An 18171-nucleotide genomic window follows, 5' to 3' on the forward strand; every position below is an offset into this window, starting at 1 on the left:
GATTTAGCTCAGTGGTAGAGCGCTTGCCTAGCAAGCGCAAGGCCCTGGGTTCGGTCCCCAGCTCCGGAAAAAAAAAAAAAAAAAGAAAGAAGGAAAAACGCTGAGAAGCATGCATGGAGAGTTGGACTGATTCCAGTTGTTATTACTAAGGGCTCAAGAGAGAAGCTTTGGCAGAGTTATCAGCAGGATTTCTCCAAGCAAGCAACAGGCGAGTAGGGGCATGTTTAAGGACAGCCTTCCTCAGGTGGGAAAATCCAAGTCTAAAGCCCTGAGACTAAAAAGACCTCAACTTTCTCTTTCTTTTCTTCTATTTTACCTCATTTAAATCGTGAACTTGAGAGAATAGAGAACTAGATGCTCCTTTTCTTTAAAGTTGATTTGTGTTTATGTGTGAGGGTGTGGTATGTATGTGATGGCCTCAGTGGTCAGAAGTTGAGACCACCTGGAGCTGGGGTTACAGGAGGTTGTGAACTGTCTCATATAGGTGCTGAGGACTGAGCTCAGGTCCCCTGGGAAGTGCAGCCAGTGCTCTTAGCCACTGGGCCATCTCCAGTTCTACAGATCCATTATAAGGACATCCATCCATTCCTTCCTTCAGTCTTGAGGCGTTCCAGGTTGTGAATTGGAATTTTCCTAGAAACTTCTGTGTGGTCTTTTAACAAGACCTCGATAGTTCCATTTCGTCGGATGCTGGGGTGAAAGCCTGCTGTCCCAGAGAGGCAGAGAAAGCACTTTCTATCTCAGCTGACCCATCCTACCAGGAATCCCTGCCTCTCAACGCTGCCTCAAACAACATCCTTCAAAGGGAACGTCCCTCCCGTCCACTGTCCTCCTGACTCCCTCTTCCTCTATGGTTTTTCTTAATCATCCTATGCTCACTCCCTGTCCACTGCTTGCTTGCTCTGCCTCTTGACCTGTGGTTGACCTTACTGAATTCCGCTTGCAGTACTCAAGCAGAATTTGATTCCAGGTGTGTGCTAAGGCTGAGCCACACCACAGCTAGAAACAGTTGTTTTTAGTAAGTGACACAATCTCAGGGTTCACAGTGTGATCGAATACCTGAAACGCTTCTGTAACCTCCACCTCGCTGAATGCCGAGGCCATGCCCACACTCAGGTCGAAAGCTGGCTTCTCGGAGAACTTGATTGCTGTTGGTATTCCGTTTAAGCTCCACCCCCACAGCTGCCTGGCAACAGCCAGGTATGCTCCGCCCCACGGTCGCCTAGCAACAGCAGCTGTGCCTGACTACATAAGGGGCTGCTTGCCCCTCCTCCCTCTTACCCTCTCTTAACTCCTCTTGCTCTTTGCTTTTCACTGCTCTTGCCCCCTTCCTCACCCCAAGCCCCCTCCACGTGCCCATGGCTGGCCGCCTTTCTGCTTCTACTCTTCTTTCATTAAACCTCTCCGTGTGGAACCCTGGTGTCTGGGTGTGTTCTGTGTTGTTATTGCTGTTATTGCTTTGTTGTTATTGTTATTATTATTGTCGTTGTTGTTATTATTGTTATTGTCGTTGTTGTTATTATTGTTGTCATTATTGTCATGGTTGTTGTTGTTATTGTTGTTGCTATTGTTGTTATTGTCATTGTTGTTATTGTTATCATTGTTATTGTTGTTATCATTGTCATTGTTGTTGTTGTTATTGCTATTGTTGTTGTTGTTCTTGTTATTGTTTAATGTATCATTTTTTTCTTCCGGTGGAGAAGAGTTCATTTTGCCTGACCTATCACTGTCTTCTTCAATATTAAACTTAGAGATCCCACAGTTAAGAATTATGCCACACTTATACCCAAAAGATGCCCTAACATATAAAAGATACCCCACTATGTTCAGGCTTTATTTATAATAGCCAGAAGCTGGAAAGAACCAGATGCCCTTCAACAGGTGAATGGATACAGAAAATGTGGTACATCTACACAATGGAATAGTACTCCTATCAAAACAAACGACTTTATGTTGAGGCAAATGGTTGGAACTGGAAAATATCATTAGAGTGAGCTAAGAACACAGAAAGACATACATGGTATGCACTCATTTTAAAGTGGCTATTAGCCCAAATGCTTGAATTACCCTAGATGCCTGAACAACTAGGAAACTCAAGCGGATGATCAAAATGTGAATGCTTCACTCCTTCTTTAAAAGGGGAACAAGAATACCCCTTGGCAGGGAAGAGAGAGGCAAAGATTAAAACAGAGACTGAAGGAACAATTCAGAGCCTGCCCCACATGTTTATCCTACAGCCACCCAATTAGACAAGATGGATCAAGGAGAGCCGACAGGAGCCGGATGTAGATCGCTCCTGAGAGACACAGCCAGAATACAGCAAATACAGAGAATGCCAGCAGCAAACCACTGAACTGGGGAGAAAGGACCCCCGTTGAAGGAATCAGAGAAAGAACTGGAAGAGCTTGAAGGAGCTCGAGACCCCATATGTAAAACAATGCCAAGCAACCAGAGCTTCCAGGGACTAAGCCACTACCTGAAGATACATGGACTGACCCTGGACTCTGACCTCATAGGTTTGCTAAAATATCCTAGTAATGCACCAGTGGAAGGGAAGCCCTAGGTCCTGGACTGAACTCCCAGTGAACTAGACTGTTGGGGAGGGCTGCAATGGGGGGAGGGTGGGGAGGGGAACACCCATAAGGGGAAGGGGAGGGGGGAGGGATGTTTGCCCGAAACCGGGAAAGGGAATAACACTAAATGTTTAAGAAATATTCAAGTTAATAATAAAAAAAAAAAAAAGAATTATGCCACACTGTGGGAAGCCAAGTCTAGGCTATAATGAATAACCCCCAGGCCACAAGCATCCCTGGGGGGCATGGAGGTGACTCCTTCCAGTGGTGACTCAGGGGTCTACAGTCCCTTACGTTGTTGACCTCTGGACTTAGAGGAGAGTGAGAACACAGAGGGAAATGGTTTTTGAAGGATGCGCCGGGGCTGGGATTTAGCTCAGTGGTAGAACGCTACCTAGGAAGTGGAAGGCCCTGGGTTGGTCCCCAGCTCCAAAAAAAAAAGAAAAAAAAAAAAAAAGGGCGCTTAGCCATAATGTATACAGTTTTGTGGCCTGAATCTACTAGGATCTTCCAGGGAAGTGTATGAAGTGGAGTTTCCTCACGTATCTCACAAGAAGCATTTTTCATAGTCACTTCCTTCTCCAAGAAACTCGGTTTATCCTACACCCACCTCTGCCTCAGGAGAAGCCCAGTCTGACCCGTGTAAGGGAATCTAGATAGAGTTGGCACAGCAGATGGGGCAGAAAGAACAGTACAGAGCACAAACGTAGTAAAGGAGTGAACTGACAAGAATCCGTGTTCAATTGATTTATTAATACGAAGGTTTGCTAAAATTCATGGTATGCTCGACAATCATGGGAGGAACTCAACCACACTGCTAAAAATATTGGGGAGATCGGGATTCCTAGGAAATTCCTTTTATCATATCAACATACAACTTCCTAGCTAATACCATTCCAACTCCCTTCCCTCTGAGACACCTTGGCAATCCATCTGTAGTTGTTTCAAAGCCTGGGAAATTGTTCTGAAGACGGCATAGTCTAACGGTGGCACTGACTTTGGCAGCCCTCATCGACGCTCTCCGCACACATAAGCCTGTTTTGAAGACCCAAGTTTGGCTGTCCTTGAAATAAAATGAGAAAATGAAATAAACGAGAAAATGAAATAAAATTAGATAAATGAGAAAACCTGGGAACTGGAGAGATTTTAGAATACTCAGTCCTAAATGTATTTTTTTTTTCTTTAAAACACTCCTCTCAAGGTCCAGGAATATGTGCTGAAGATGAGGCAGAAATACTGTAAGAGGGCCGGAGAGATGGCTCAGTGGTTAAGAGCACTGACTGTTCTTCCAGAGGTCCTGAGTTCAATTCCCAGCAACCACATGGTGGCTCACAACCATCTGTAATGGGATCTGATGCCCTCTTCTGATATGTATGTATGTATGTATAAACTTTTTTTAAATGAGAAACAGTAAGCTTGTAGGCCAGTTTGAGCCAGTTTGGGCCAGTTTGGTCCCCAGCCCAGCTACCTTGGCAGAGAAAGTAACGGATCCTGTATTTGTAGCACCCTGAATGCACAGACGTTGGGGGAGTACATATCCTCATACCAGTGAAAAAAAGAACAAACACATTGCTCAAGTGTTAATGGATGGGCTCCTCTTTCCCCTGGAGCAGCCTCAGCAGGGACACTACAGGGCTTCAGTTTGTCTTCAGATCTATACACAGATGCATCTAAGCTGCCTCCTAGTTGAAAATCATGTGAGTCATTGCTGGATCCATGATTTCCTTCCTTTCCCCTCAGGTAAGAACTGTCTGGGTCCCTAGAAGCATGGAGGACACAGAGGGAAGGTGGTGAGTGAGTCCTTGGGATACGCAGAAGAACCACTCAGGGCAAACTGCTTCAGCTCAGTCTCTCTCCCTCCTTCCTCCTTCCTCCTTCCTTTTTTTTTCCCCTCCCTTTCCCCCTTCCCTCTTCCTCTTCCTCTTCCTCCTCCTCCTCCCCTCCTCCTCCTCTTCCTCCTCCTCCTCTTCTTCCTCCTCCTCTTCTTCTTCTTCTTCTTCTTCTTCTTCTTCTTCTTCTTCTTCTTCTTCTTCTTCTTCTTCTTCCTCTCTCTCTCTCTCATATTGTTTTTATTTCTGTGGATGTTTGCCTACAGGCACGTTTGTGCACCATGTGCATGTAATGCCCAACGTGGACAGAAGAGGGCATCAGATCTCCCCTGGGACTGGAGTTGCTGATGGTGAGTTGCTATGTGGGTTCTGGCCAATCAATCTGAGTCCTCAGGAAAGCATCCAGTGTTCCTAATTCTGGAGCCATCTCTCCAGTCCCTCTGCCTCTCCTTTGCTCTAGCTGCCCCCTCCCCAAGAACAACCATTCTCACTTCTCACTACAAACACAAAATAGATTTCAAATGCATTCTGCTGCCTGCTTTTGACTCTGTGACTCTCAGAACCCCCAAGCCCAGACTTGATCATTAGGATCTGCTCCTTCACCAACTGACATCTGTAAGCCAGGGATGAAACCACCTGTCTTCCAGTTGTTTATACATATGAGCACCCTAGATGTGTACAGTAGGACCAGTTCACAAAACCATGCGTTCACAGATACAGTCACACTTGGTTTCTTCACACAGCAAGTGACTTAACTTCCCTTGGCTGATCCATCACACTGTAGGGTCAGAGAAACCAAGTGTCCCTGTCCTGGATCCTGCCTTGTCTAATGACTTATCCCAAACTGAGAGCTTCACATAATTCAAAAAGAAAGGCTAGCTTGAGTTCTACTCCCCAGGAGCAAGACAGGCAGAGCGACACACCGATTACTGCCATGTGCTCCACTAAGCTTCCAGCTGATGTTCTCTGCCACTTTGAAGATCCGTCAGAGGCCATGTGCTGTAACAACACTGCCCCCCAATACCCAAGAGTGGGTAATTTACAAGCAGCAGAAATGTATATTCTAGCTCTGGAAGTTGGAAGTAGAGAAGCGATGGTTCTTCGGTGTTTGGAAGGAGCTCCTTTCTGTCTTGAGGAGAGCGTCTTCCAGAAGGAAATTAGAATTCTGTGTTCTCATGTGACAGATAAGAAAGGTGCAAGTAGGTCAGTCTGCGCCCTCCGGTCCTTGCCTGGGCACTGGTTCACTCATGAGGACAGGGGCTGCCTGAGATCATTATTGCCTACCTCAACACCAAGGGGAGCACTCGATGAGCTCCCTCCCAGTCTGTATAGGAATTTGGTCCCCTGAAAACATCAATGCATAGATCTTTCATGACTCCTTAGGAACCTTTGAAACATGAAAGGTCCTTATTACACCTCCCGTCAGTGGCTTCCTGTGCCTGTAGACCATGCTTCTCTCAAGGAAGAGATGTGAGAGCAGCTGACAGGAACGGAAGAGAAGAAGGAAGGCACCATAACAGAAGCGACCGTCACAGGCTGGAGAGGTGGATGAGCAGTCATGAGCATTGGTTGTGAACACTCAAGTTCAGTTCCCAGCACCCACAGGGGGGTTTCACAGTCCTGGGAGATCTGATGCTCCTTTCTGGCAACCTTGAGCATTGCACACATTTAGTGCACAGACATACATGGGGCAAAACACCTATTTATATAAAATAAAAATAAAATGGGAAGGGAGTCAGCCACCAGGCACCCATTCCACAGTTCGTTTCCACGTGTGTTCACTACTGGGCAGATTCCATATCTGTTTCTAGGCAGAGAGCAGGTTTCCCTCTCTCTGTTGTGCAAAACCCAAGTTCTAACCACAAAAGCACAATCAGGAGGAAAATAGAGATCATCCTGTTAACCTGTCTGCCTTCAAACTGTAAGAAAGTAAGTGAGTTTTTGTGTGAAATTATATCTCAGGCAATGGGGCAGGCTCCTTGGAGGAAGTAACGGTGGGTCTGGGAGGTCAACCATTTCTTCCTATACTGAGGCAATGTTACCTGGGTGAGGCAGGGTCAGCGGAGGAAGAACAAACACGACAGCCTCTGAGGGATGAAGCAAGTGGCCTGGACAACACCACCGGCAAGTGAGGAACCCTGACCTCTGGCAGACAAGCCCTCCAGGTGCCCTCCAGGTTCTCCTGTCATGCCCAAGATGCCAGCCCACTCCTAGTCACCATGGTCATAATCAGCCTCAGGAAAGGCAGATAGGATGTGAGTCCCTAGATGCTGCCACAACAGAGCCGATAGTGGCCAGCCTGAAAGGCAGGCATCGAGCCACGTGGAAATGAGGGAAGTCTAATACACCGAGCTCTGGGGTATAGTGCAAACTGGGCTGTGGGTATGGCTCAGAGGTAGAATGCTTGCCCAGTATTCATGAGGGCTTGGGTTTAACACCCCTCCCCATACCCCACTGTGAAAAAAAGAAAAAAGAAAACAATCCCCTTCTTCTGCTAGGTATGGTGACCCTATTCAAGGCCTTCAATTCTAGCACTTGAAAGGCTGAGGCAGGGGATTGACACAAATGAACACAGTAGGGTGTGGATGTTCTGGCTTGTATTTAGCAGCCTGAGGCAAGAAAACTGTCAAGGTGACCAAAGTTTCATGTTGATGTCTAGACCAACCTGGGTTGCAGTGTGACAGCCTGTCTCATAAAACAATGACAAGATAATAATAGTAATAGTAGTGTAGAAGCAGTAGTAGTAGTAGTAGTAGTAGTAGTAGTAGTAGTAGTAGTAGTAGTGGTGGTGGTGGTAGTGGTGGTAGTGGTGGTGGTAGTAGTGTAGTAGTAGTAGTAGTGTAGTAGTAGCAGTAGTAGTAGTAGTAGTAGTAGTAGTAGTGGTGGTGGTAGTAGCAGTAGTAGTAGTAGTAGTAGTAGTAGTAGTAGAATAGTAATAGTAGTAGTAGTAGTAGTGGTGGTGGTGGGTAGTAGCAGTAGTAGTAGTAGTAGTAGAATAGTAGTAGTAGTAGTAGTAGTAGTGGTGGTGGTGGTGGTAGTAGCAGTAGTAGTAGTAGTAGTAGTAGTAGTAGTAGAATAGTAATAGTAGTAGTAAGCCACTGCATTTTATGAGACAGTTGATGGAAGCAGGTAATAAAGGGAAAAACCCTAGGTTGTGGCAGAACCTCCCCCAATCCCCATGCACCAACCCCTGCATCAAATGCCAGAGCCTGAGACACCACTGCCAGGTGATTCAGTCGTGCAGGTTCTGAGCCTTTGCGCAAGGCTGGAGAGATGAGTCAGTGGTTACAACTGCTGACTGCAGTTCCAGAGGATCTGGGTTTGAGCCTCAGAAACCACACTATGGCTCACAGCCATCTGTCACCCCAGTCCCAGGGGATTCAACACCTGCATCTGGACTCTCCTGGCACCAGGCACGCACACAGTGCCAGACAAACACCCAAGTACATTAAATAATTTATTTTAAAGAGCTATGAGCAAAGCCAGTGTTCTCTTCCCACAGTGAGCGGTGCCTCACTGCAGAGTCAGGCCAGGGAGTTATCACTATTTCTCTCCTGTGTGGTATTCTCATCTAACAGCTCTATCAGACGTTAGAGAAACAAATACAAACAAACAAAACAAAATGGAAAAACTGTAACCAATTTCCTCTTCTAATCCTGCGACTTAACAGACAGGCAGAACCAGCATCCCTGGAGGTTTGAACAGGGAGGGGTGTTCTACTGTGGCAAGGTGATCCCCGTGTGTGTGTGTGTGTGTGTGTGTGTGTGTGTGTGTGTGTGTGTGTGTGTGTGTGTGTGTGTCTGTGTGTGTGTGTGTGTGTCACAGATGCTCAGATAGTATAGCTGTTTTCTACAGTCCCCACAGAGCCCATCACCAAGCAGGGATCTCAGCTCTGAAACAAGACAAAGAGGATGCATTTTACTTGAGGAAGTTAGAGAGGCTGAAAAGGTGATTAACTCAGCTGAGCTGGTCTGCAAGAGACAATGAAAGCAAACCAGCCACGGGGAGCCTGAAGGCACTGATGTTCAGAGGTGAGAAAAGCTGATGAAAGCCAGACCGTGTGCAGCTGGGGAGAAGGCATGGGGACTGCAAAGCAGGCAGGTCGGGGTTTGGAGGCTTCTGGAGGCTTCCTCCCAGCTCAGGACTTGGGCTGTGGTCAGACGCTTGCCAGTACAGGTGCCCTCAAAGCCTAATGTGGAAGGAAACCAGCCACGAGGGGCCTGGCTTAGGGCGGACGTTACTTCCTCCAGGCCTTGCCCCAGTGCCAGAGATTCCTAACATTCTACTCTTCAGCCCTTTGGAAAAATGCACCTTTGAATTCCCCGATGCAGGTAACGATGCTCAGAAACAGACCTGTGGCATCACAACCAAAATCACACCCACAGTCATTCGCTGCTCTGAAGTGGAAAGGCAGGCTCTGACTCCAAGCTGCCTGGTCAGGAGAGCTACTCTCAGGAGCTGAGTAACAGCAAGGCATAGCACATGACAGAGCACAGCACAGAGTCCACAGGCAGAATGCAACGAGGACGGCAGACATTTATGTCCTTGTCCCCAGGACTGGCCACCCTCACTGCTGCTTCAGAGCCTGGTGGCTTCAACAGTGTGGTCTCAAAGAAATATGCCATAGGTATACTTTGTAATTTTTCTTGTAACCCAGTTACAAAAAGGTAAAAGACTGAAACATTTGAAAATAGCTTTGATCATACGCATTTTACTCAATGTATCTAATGTATTACCATTTTAACACAAAATTAATATAAACATTGCTAGTGAGATATTTCACATGTTTGTGTATTCGTGCATGTTCACGTGGGTGTGTGCCGTTGAACATGTGAACGTCTGGGCGTGGAGGCCTCCTGTCGGTCTTCAGATGCTCTCTACCCTTTGTGAGTCTGGATCTTCCCAGTCGGCTAGGCTGCCTGACCAGTGAGTGAACCTAGGGATATGGTTCCTGGGGACAGAATTTACTTTACCTAGTGGGTTACCTTAGCAGCCTGCTCTACCTTTTCTTTTTCTGTTCGCAAAGTCTTTCAACTCAGCTCTGCATTTCTCTTGTGGCCATTTGTGTGGGCTACATGTCCAGGAGCCTGTGGCTAGTAGCCACCATATTGGCCAGCACAGCTCTGACGATGGCCTATAGGACTGCACCAAGACCACACCACAGCTTCTTATGAGCAGCTGGATGGCCTCCAGCAAGGTTTAAATCTGGGTCCCTGATTTGTTAAACAGAAGTAACATTGTTTCTTGTATTTAGTAAATATTGAGACAGATAGATGAAGCCCCACATAAGATTAGCAGTGTCCTCTTGTAAACACAGCCCCTCAGCCTACCATGCCCTGTCCTCTTAAGTGCAGATCCTACTCATTTTTATTATGTGCATGATGATGATGATGATGATGATGATGATGATGATGGTGATGATGATGATGATGACAATGTGTGTGTGTGTGTGTGTGTGTGTGTGTGTGTGTGTGTGTGTGTGCCTGCATTCCAGGGCACACATGTTGGGGTAAAGGACAGCCTTGGGTGTCACCACTCACTGTCCACTTTGTCTTGGGTAGAGTTCCTTGTCCTTGCTACATATGCCAGCCTAGCTGGATAGCAAGCTAACAGGGCTTCTCCTGTGGGTTACCTTTTGCATTAGTGTGTTGGGATTAGTGGTATATTCTTCCACATCTGGCTTTATGTGAGTTCTAGGGATCCAAACTCTAGAGCTCAAGTCTGCATGGAAAGTGCTTGGTCCCCTGAGCCTAAATCCTGTTCATATTTTAGTCTTGTTCAACAGTCACCCCCTGCACGAAGTCCACCTATTTGCTCCTGACTCTGGGTCAGTCATTTTGACGTCTCTCAGTGATTTCTACCTGGCTTTGTGATTGGTCCTGCACATTCTAAGACGCTGTTTTAGCATCTCCTACTTTGTTGTATTGGGTAGGAATTTATTTTTTTCCAAATTGGGTGTTGGTACTTGTGGAACACGGTCCAAGAACAGAGTCGCATGAGGAGAATTCTGGTTGCTTGTGAGAACACTCCAAGACAAGAGTCTTGTGACCTCAGTTTCTCCAGACATGGAATTGTTGTTGGAATGTATTTTTGTACTCCACCCAAGTGTAGCAGATAGGAGTGAGTTTACTTCAGATTACTTGTTTTTGCTTGCTGGAGTTATTTAATTAAAGGTTTAAATCTTTTAATATGAATCTATAGAAAAGTACGTGTTTGCCATGAGCAGCTTGTCCTTGTGATGACTGCAGCTTGTCCTTGTGACTGCAGGCAGCTTGAACTCATGAGAACTTTACTCACATGGCGTTCTTAACCCTCGCAGTGTGAATTGTCTGATGTTTCGAGTAAAGATGGCCATCACATGGGCTGGAGAGACGGCTCAGCGGTTAAGAGCACCGACTGCTCTTCCAGAGGTCCTGAGTTCAATTCCCGGCAACCAATTCACAACCATCTGTAATGGGATCTGATGCCCTCTTCTGGTGTGTGTGAAGACAGCTACAGTGTACTCATATGCATAAAATAAATAAATAAATCTTAAAAAGAAAAAAAAAAGATGGCTACCACATGAGACTTTAGTCTGTCTCACTTGTCGGCTCCATTCTCCTAGGTGGCACTGCCTCTAGAGTGACAATAGATCCTGAGGCACAATCTCAATCTCTCTCTCTCTCTCTCTCTCTCTCTCTCTCTCTCTCTCTCTCCCCTCCCTCCCTCTCCCTCCCCCTCCCTCCCCCCCTCCTGGAATTCAAGGACTAAAAGGCTAGCCTGGCGGGCCAGTGTTTCCCTGGAATCTATCTATCTGTCTCCGTCTCCCTTCCTCAGGATTATAAACCTGACCCACTAATGTCTTTGCCTCTACATGCCTTCTGGGGTCCCACCACTTGACTTCTCTACACACCCCCATCCCCGACTCCCCCTTTCTCTTTCTTAGCAAGATTTCCTTTAAGTAGATAAGATTATAATATCTGACAGATTTGATGGATTTTAGTACTTGCCCTCATGTTGCTAGGTCCTGGGCTCAGTGAGTATAATAGATGAGTGTGTACCCCTCTGCTAGTAAAAGCTGTCTGAACTTACAGTGTGTCAGCTATCGAACTGGCTGCCTCTGATCCTCAACCTTACTCCTCAGAAGGTCAAAGACTGGGCTGTTCCCTAGTAACAGGCTGGTAGAGGCCGGAAGGTAATCCTGGTTCCCGAAGAACCCAGGCAGGCACAGAAAGAATCCACTTTCCTCAGTTCAGCTTGATACTACTTTAACATTTCCTTCACCAAATTATCTGATTGCTGGGTCAGGAAGCGGAAGGGTCCAGTGAAAGGGTGTGTATGTGTGTGTTTGTGACACATATCCACTTGTGGGACCAGGGGACAGAGCGAGCATTTCCCCTTAAAGCTGAGTACTTCCTCTGGAACCACAGGGTCTCAAAAGGATCGTCTTTCAAAGGGCTCCTTACAAGGCAAGGAGGGCTTTCAAATTAAAGCCTTTTGACAAAACCCACGAGCCACTCTGACGACGTGTTTTCATCTGTCTTACTCATAAAATAATAAATGAAACCTCGGAGAGAGCCAGCTTTACCTGGATAGCCGGCACAAGAGGGTCAAAAAAATGCTCAGTACAAACAAGGGGAGGGGAGGCGACTATTGCTCCCTAAGCTAGACAGAAAGGAGTTTTAGAGACCCACGGGTGAAGTGTGGGGGAGAGCAAGCAGAGTTCCTATAAGCAAATATTGACTTCTGAACATTTCAGTGTCTCAGAAGCCGCTGTGTGAAGAACGCTCTGAGTTTTCCTTGATGAGTGGACTGAAGCGCCTGCGCAGTTGCAAAGGCCTCAGTCAGTTTGGGGCGGTTAGGCTTTAAATACACAGACGCCATGGGCATCGCTCCTTCGGGAAAACCAAACTATGTTACCTTTGTCAGGCTGTACAAACTCCTGGGCTGAACAAAGGGCATGGAGTTTGTTGCCCCTTAGCGATGCAGTTCAAGTAAATTGCTGTCTTCCTCAAGGAGCTGCTGGGCCGGGTGGGCTCAGGCATGGAGTCTCCAGGCCCTGCCTGGCTGCCTTAGGGCCTCAGGGACTCCTGAGAATGCGGCCTTGGGCTCCTCTGCTGCCTCCTGCAGCATCCTGGCCTGGGAAATCAATCGCAAATTCTTTAACTTCCTGTTTGCCTTTCTCTTTCTTCTCCCGCTAAACTCCATTGCGATGAAAGGGTTCAGAGACAAATTGAAAGTCTTTGAGTGGAAGCACAGACACCCGCCCTCCTTCCAGATGCTGCAGCTGCTCCTGACGCCCCCCACATCAACCTGAGCCCTCACCTACCCGTTTCCTGCCCTAGGAGCATGATCTAAATAGGGACACCCCATTCCTCTTGATTGCTCTAATAAAAACTCAGCTCCTGCTCAGGGGGCATCGAATGCCAATGGGGGAAGGGCGGGGAGGAGGGTGGTCCTGTACCAGGGGGATGAGGGAGATGAGGGATCACCAGCACATAGCAGGAGAAAGGCGAGTTTCCACACCTCCTCCCCAAAAGGCGTGTTCTTAACCCTGTGGCAGCACTGCTGCCATTCAAGGGCTTGCAAAGGAGTCACCACACCTGAGCCTCGAGCAGCCCAGTTTCTTAAGCAGCTGTCTTGACCAGTCCCATTTCCAAGGTTCAGCCTAAGGGATTTAACCTCTCCCCTAACCCCGAATGATCTGACTGGAACTAAGGAGGAAGCTAAGGAGGATGGTAAAAAGACACGGAAGCCAATGAGTTTACAGAGCCCCAGATTTCTTATCTTACAGGGCTTCCGGGGGAATTGGCTTCCTTTCCCAGACCAGAGCTCTCTGTTCAAGAGGTCCCCTTCCTTTGTGTGCAGTGAGATAAGCACATTTACGAAGAGAACGGGCCTCTCTCTTCTAGATATTTCTTTCTCTTCATCCTGCTCCGCCCTCTCCACCAACGTCCTGGGACTAATACTAACATAGTCAGAATTAATACTACTCATCTTAATAAAAACTGAATATAAACACAAGTTGAGGAACATACGGTACAACAAAATAATTGACTCGATTTTTTTTTTTTTTTTTTTGTTTTTTTTTTTGGGGGTGGGGGACCGAACCCCGGGCCTTGGGGTTCCTAGGCAAGTGTTCTACCCCTTGAGCTAAATCCCCAACCCCAATTAACTTGATTTTTAATCACCAAATATATCAAGGTCATGAAGGCCAAAGCAGGAGAACTGTTTTAAAATGACAGACACCGAGGGATGTGACGCTGTGGCATTGTGTGGAGTCCCTGTCCTTTGGAGGGGTGGTGAGGAAAGCCAACCGGAGCCCAGGATTAGAAGTAGCATCGTGCGGTGCTAATTTCATGGTTTTAATAATTATATCGCAATTACGTGGGGAAGAGTGTTGTAAGCTTTCTTCAAGGCAGTAATTAAGGGGGGGGGGGAATCTGTATCCAGTAAGGCCATTTCCAGGAATCGAACTCAAATCCATAATTTTGAGAATAGCTACAAGTCTCTTATTTTGGCAGAGAGAGAGAGAGAGAGAGAGAGAGAGAGAGAGAGAGAGAGAGAATTCAAGTACAAATTTTAACGTACAAGCAAGCCTTTTTTGCAGAAAAAAAATTACCAGCATTTTTACAGTCCAATGATCTAATCTCGTACAAAGCGTTTAAGTGGAACCCAGTGAGTAACTATTGTACATGCAGACGCTAAAAACGACCAGGAACTGTCAGTACATCCATGTGGAGCAACCTGTAGGGCCTAATCCAAAAGGACCAACCGCAAAACACTGAGTGCGTTGGGGCTGGGGACCAACTGCAAAAAAAAAAAAAAAAAAAAAAAACACTGAGTGCGTGCACAGGCATGGGAAGGGAGTGGCATGTGTTGTGTAATGCTTTAAAACCGAAACCCAGAAACGTCAACTACAAAATTAAAAATGACTAGCTGTAAGAGAAGGAAACGGGTTCGTGAGATAAGAACGGGATTAGACTCCTTTATAGCTGCATTCTGCAATTCGACTTTAGAATCAGTAAAGTTTCACGTGATCACCAGACACTTAACTTTGAAAATATTGTACTGAAGGGGTTTCAGAGATGACTGTGTTGCTTTTCCAGAGGCCCTGAGTTCTGTTCTCAACACCTGGTCTTCATTCCTGTTCTCTGTCTCTCTTATACACACACACACACACACACACACACACACACACACAAACACACACACTGAATCTTTAAAAACAGTTTATTTCATATTTGTGTGTCTGTGCCCATTGCATGTAGTGCCAACAGAGGCCAGAAGAGGGCACTAGAGCCCCTGGAGCTGGAGCTGCAGCAGGTATGAGCCGCAGGATATTGAGTTCTGGGAACCAAATTCTGACAGAGCAGCAGGTTCTCCTAACCACTGAGCCATCTCTCCAGCCCCTCCCGCCAACTTACATTTTTAAAAAGCACAATGAAAAATTAACAGAAGCAGTTGAGCCTACATCTGATTAACATATCACAGCATACTGAGAGGAGAGGTTCCAGGGTACTGCAACTTGCCTCCAGGCCTTGCTGGGTGCCTCTGTCAACAAAGACAGCAGGAACAAGGCTTGGTCTCTTGGTCCTGGCCTGCAACTCCAGCTACATGGGAGGCTGAGTCAGGAGGGGATGGCAAGTCCAAGTGCTGCCTGGAGACCTTCATAAGACCTTATTTCCAAATAGAAAGTAGCCATTGGTAGAAGCTCCCCATGGGTAAGGCCCTGGGTTCAATCCCAGGGACAAGAGGAGACACTTACAAAGACCACTTTGCAGGAATTGTATTGTTAGATTGTGCAAGTGTTGGTCCTTTGTTCTCCAAGAGGGGCGTATGGGTGTTTAGAACAATTGCGTAATTATGCGGAGATGTATCAGCGCTGGTGTCTTTGAGCACCATCTTCTCGATTACAAGAGAGAGAGAGAAGATGCAGGATTGAAACTGTTCATCATCAGTGTGAACTCAAGCTTTATGGTGAGGGCTAAGCATGCTTCCGGCTCAGCCCACGGAAAAGACAAGGGTCCACGGCGACTTCTAGACACCGCTTTCTTTAGCTGAAATAAGAAAGAACTCCAGAGAAATACAATCCCACATTTAGAGCAGGGAATGTACGAGACGACCCTGAAACTGGTGTTTTGTCACACTAGATTACGAGAAAGTCGGTGAGGATTGTGTTGAAGGGCTAAACACATTCTCTCTGGCCAAGGAGAATCCATCTGCCAATACAACACCCACTGTGATAGAGAAAAACAAGTTCACATCTTGAGTCTGAGACAGTTGTAAGAAGAAAACTATTTGTCATTTATAGGAATCTATTTTTTTTAAATATGCTACTAATTAGTAAAAAGCAGAGCAAAACAAACAAACCAACAAAACTGCCAGCATTTATCCTACCTCTCCTCGAAGAACAATCGCCAAGGGTGGCCAAGGGTGGGTGAGACATTTCTCTTCTCATCTTCTAAGGTCTGCAGCTCAAAATGAAGGAGTAAAGATCCAGCTAGAAAACTATCATGATTTTCACCTTCCAAGAGTCAGTACATCTAGGGCATGTGACCCTCCAGGGTTGCAGGTGTTGCAAAAGGGAGAGGCCATGTGTTTCGTGCTGATGGAGGGACACATCAGCACGTTGCAGCAGGATCTCCAGAGATAATAAGAGCAGAGGTATAGATCAAGATCCAACTGGCCCAGGGCTGGACAGATGTTAGGAGGACCCACTGCAAAAGCCTCCAGTCCCAGGCGATCTCATAACCTTCTCTGGCGTGCACACTGTACACAACACATGTTACACAGACATAGATGTGTGCACAACACTCATATACAACTTTAAATTTTCTCCTTTCGAAAAGATCCAGCTTTTCTATAGAAAAGTCGAAGATAAAGAATATTAAAATGATACTGTAGGAATGGAGGGGGGGACAGAGGGAGGGACAGAAGCACAGAAAATAAGAACGAATGAGGAGGGTTTGGGGTTTTTTTGTTTTTGTTTTTGTCTTTAAATCACAACATTTAACTGATTTAAAGTTTGAACTGAGATTTTATGAGACTATGGGTTTATAATTAGTCTTTAGATGTAGAACTATATAGTTGATGTCTCTATGCAGGCGAAGGCAGGCACAAGATAAGGCAAGGCCTGTGATTGGGCAGTGAAAAAGTAAGGTGGGGACAGAGTTTTATAAAGCAGGAGAGAAGAAAAAGAAGAACCAAGATGGCGGTAGAGAAGAAAGACCCGGGGTTGGGTCAGCTCAGTGGTAGAGCGCTTGCCTAGCAAGTGCAAGACCCTGGGTTCGGTCCTCAGCTCCGGGGGGGGGGGTGACCCAGATCCTTGTGGCTTTAAGTGGCCACAGGTAGTTATGAATATTTCTTAAGGGATGGATTTTTAAAGGACAATTTGTCTTATCTAGATGGTTTATATCATTAACAATGGTTGTGAATTTATTATGTGGATGTTTTGTGGATTAAGAATTTAAGATATAAATCCAATTGCTAAATTATAAGCTTATTGAGTTTTGACTTTAACAGATAACTGGGAGTTGTGACTATAACCACAGGGGGCGGATGCTGGGGATGTGAGCAGGGTCCACAGCAAGAGAGTTGCGAGAGGGCAGCTGCTGCTGGGCTCAGAGAGGAGCCGAAGCATGAGGTGGCAAGTCAGGTTGAGACTCTTTGCTCTTTAAGATGACATTACCCTGCAGAGGCCATGTGGCCCACCCGAGCTGGCACTGTCGAGGGATGGTAGAGAGCCATTTAATATTTACCACAACGGGTAATCACATTGTACCTATGTTTCAAGAGGAGACCTCTTTTAGAGTCTCATATAAAACTTAGGAGGAATGGGTGACTTGCTTCAAAATCATGCAGACGGGAGAGGAAGCAAGTCGGGGGCTATGAAGGAGTGCCGGCCATGAGTCCTTAACTGTAGGCAGTGCCACCTTTTTTCTGGAGTTTGAAACTTTCCTCGTGCATTCCGTCCCTTTCCAAGTACTAGTAATTTTCCATAATAAAAAGTTGGAAAATAACACCTACTATGTTGTAGGCCCTAGACTGGTATTGACCTCAGTCATGAATTTGCATCATAGAAAAAACGCAGCCAAAACCTTTCCCCTGTGGCCGAGACATGTGGGAAGGGAGAGAAATGCCATGGCAACGCCCTTAACTCTCCAGACTTGAGATGGATGTGCAGTTTCTATTGCCAGATTGGAAATTGAGAGCAGAAGGCAGCCCTGTTAGAGACGTGGTTCAGAAGGCCGGAGTCATTACTCAGGGGCCAGCTGCACAAGACGCTCTCCACCCAGGAACACATGCAGATACCCACCAGGCTGAAACAGGGCCATGTATGGGTTCTGACAAAGAGGAGGCAGACAGAAGACCCACAGACTCGCCTGACTTCTCTCCGTGGCCCCTGGGTCTTCCATGGAAATGTGAACTTTCCTTTGACGCTCACAGGACACCCTCGGGACCTTAACAATGGTCTCACAGACAGCGGGCAGAGCCCTTTGGCCGCACGGAGGGCAGGGGTCTCGGTGTTCTCTGCATTGCTACCCTCACACCACAATCTCCTCTTATGCTTGCCCGTGCGCCCTATTGGCACTTTGGCTTCCTGGGGCTTGGGGCAGAGTCATAAATTCAGCCGGTTACTGTTCTGCCTGATGGGGTGACCTTTATCCTACATGTCCGGGATGTTTTCTCAAAGAATAAAAGGGGAAAAACGGTCTTTGTCAAAGACATGGAGTGCCGAGGAGACGTCTGGTGGAGGAATGTGCTTGGGCACGAGTCCCCAGCCTCGC

General features: G+C 46.7%; 1 protein-coding gene across 1 annotated transcript in view; it reads right to left on the reverse strand.

The window, feature by feature from the left end:
• Positions 1–999: 999 nt before the first annotated feature.
• The window catches only part of LOC116912686 (40S ribosomal protein S11-like), a 28015-nt gene continuing 10843 nt past the window's right edge, over positions 1000–18171 (reverse strand). Inside the window, exon 2 of the mRNA XM_032916821.1 lies at positions 1000–1148. Coding sequence (XP_032772712.1) covers positions 1000–1148 — 149 coding nt within the window. The remainder of the gene's footprint in view (positions 1149–18171) is intronic.

Source organism: Rattus rattus, chromosome 11, assembly GCF_011064425.1.
Source record: "Rattus rattus isolate New Zealand chromosome 11, Rrattus_CSIRO_v1, whole genome shotgun sequence".
In the NCBI taxonomy this organism is placed as follows: domain Eukaryota; kingdom Metazoa; phylum Chordata; class Mammalia; order Rodentia; family Muridae; genus Rattus; species Rattus rattus.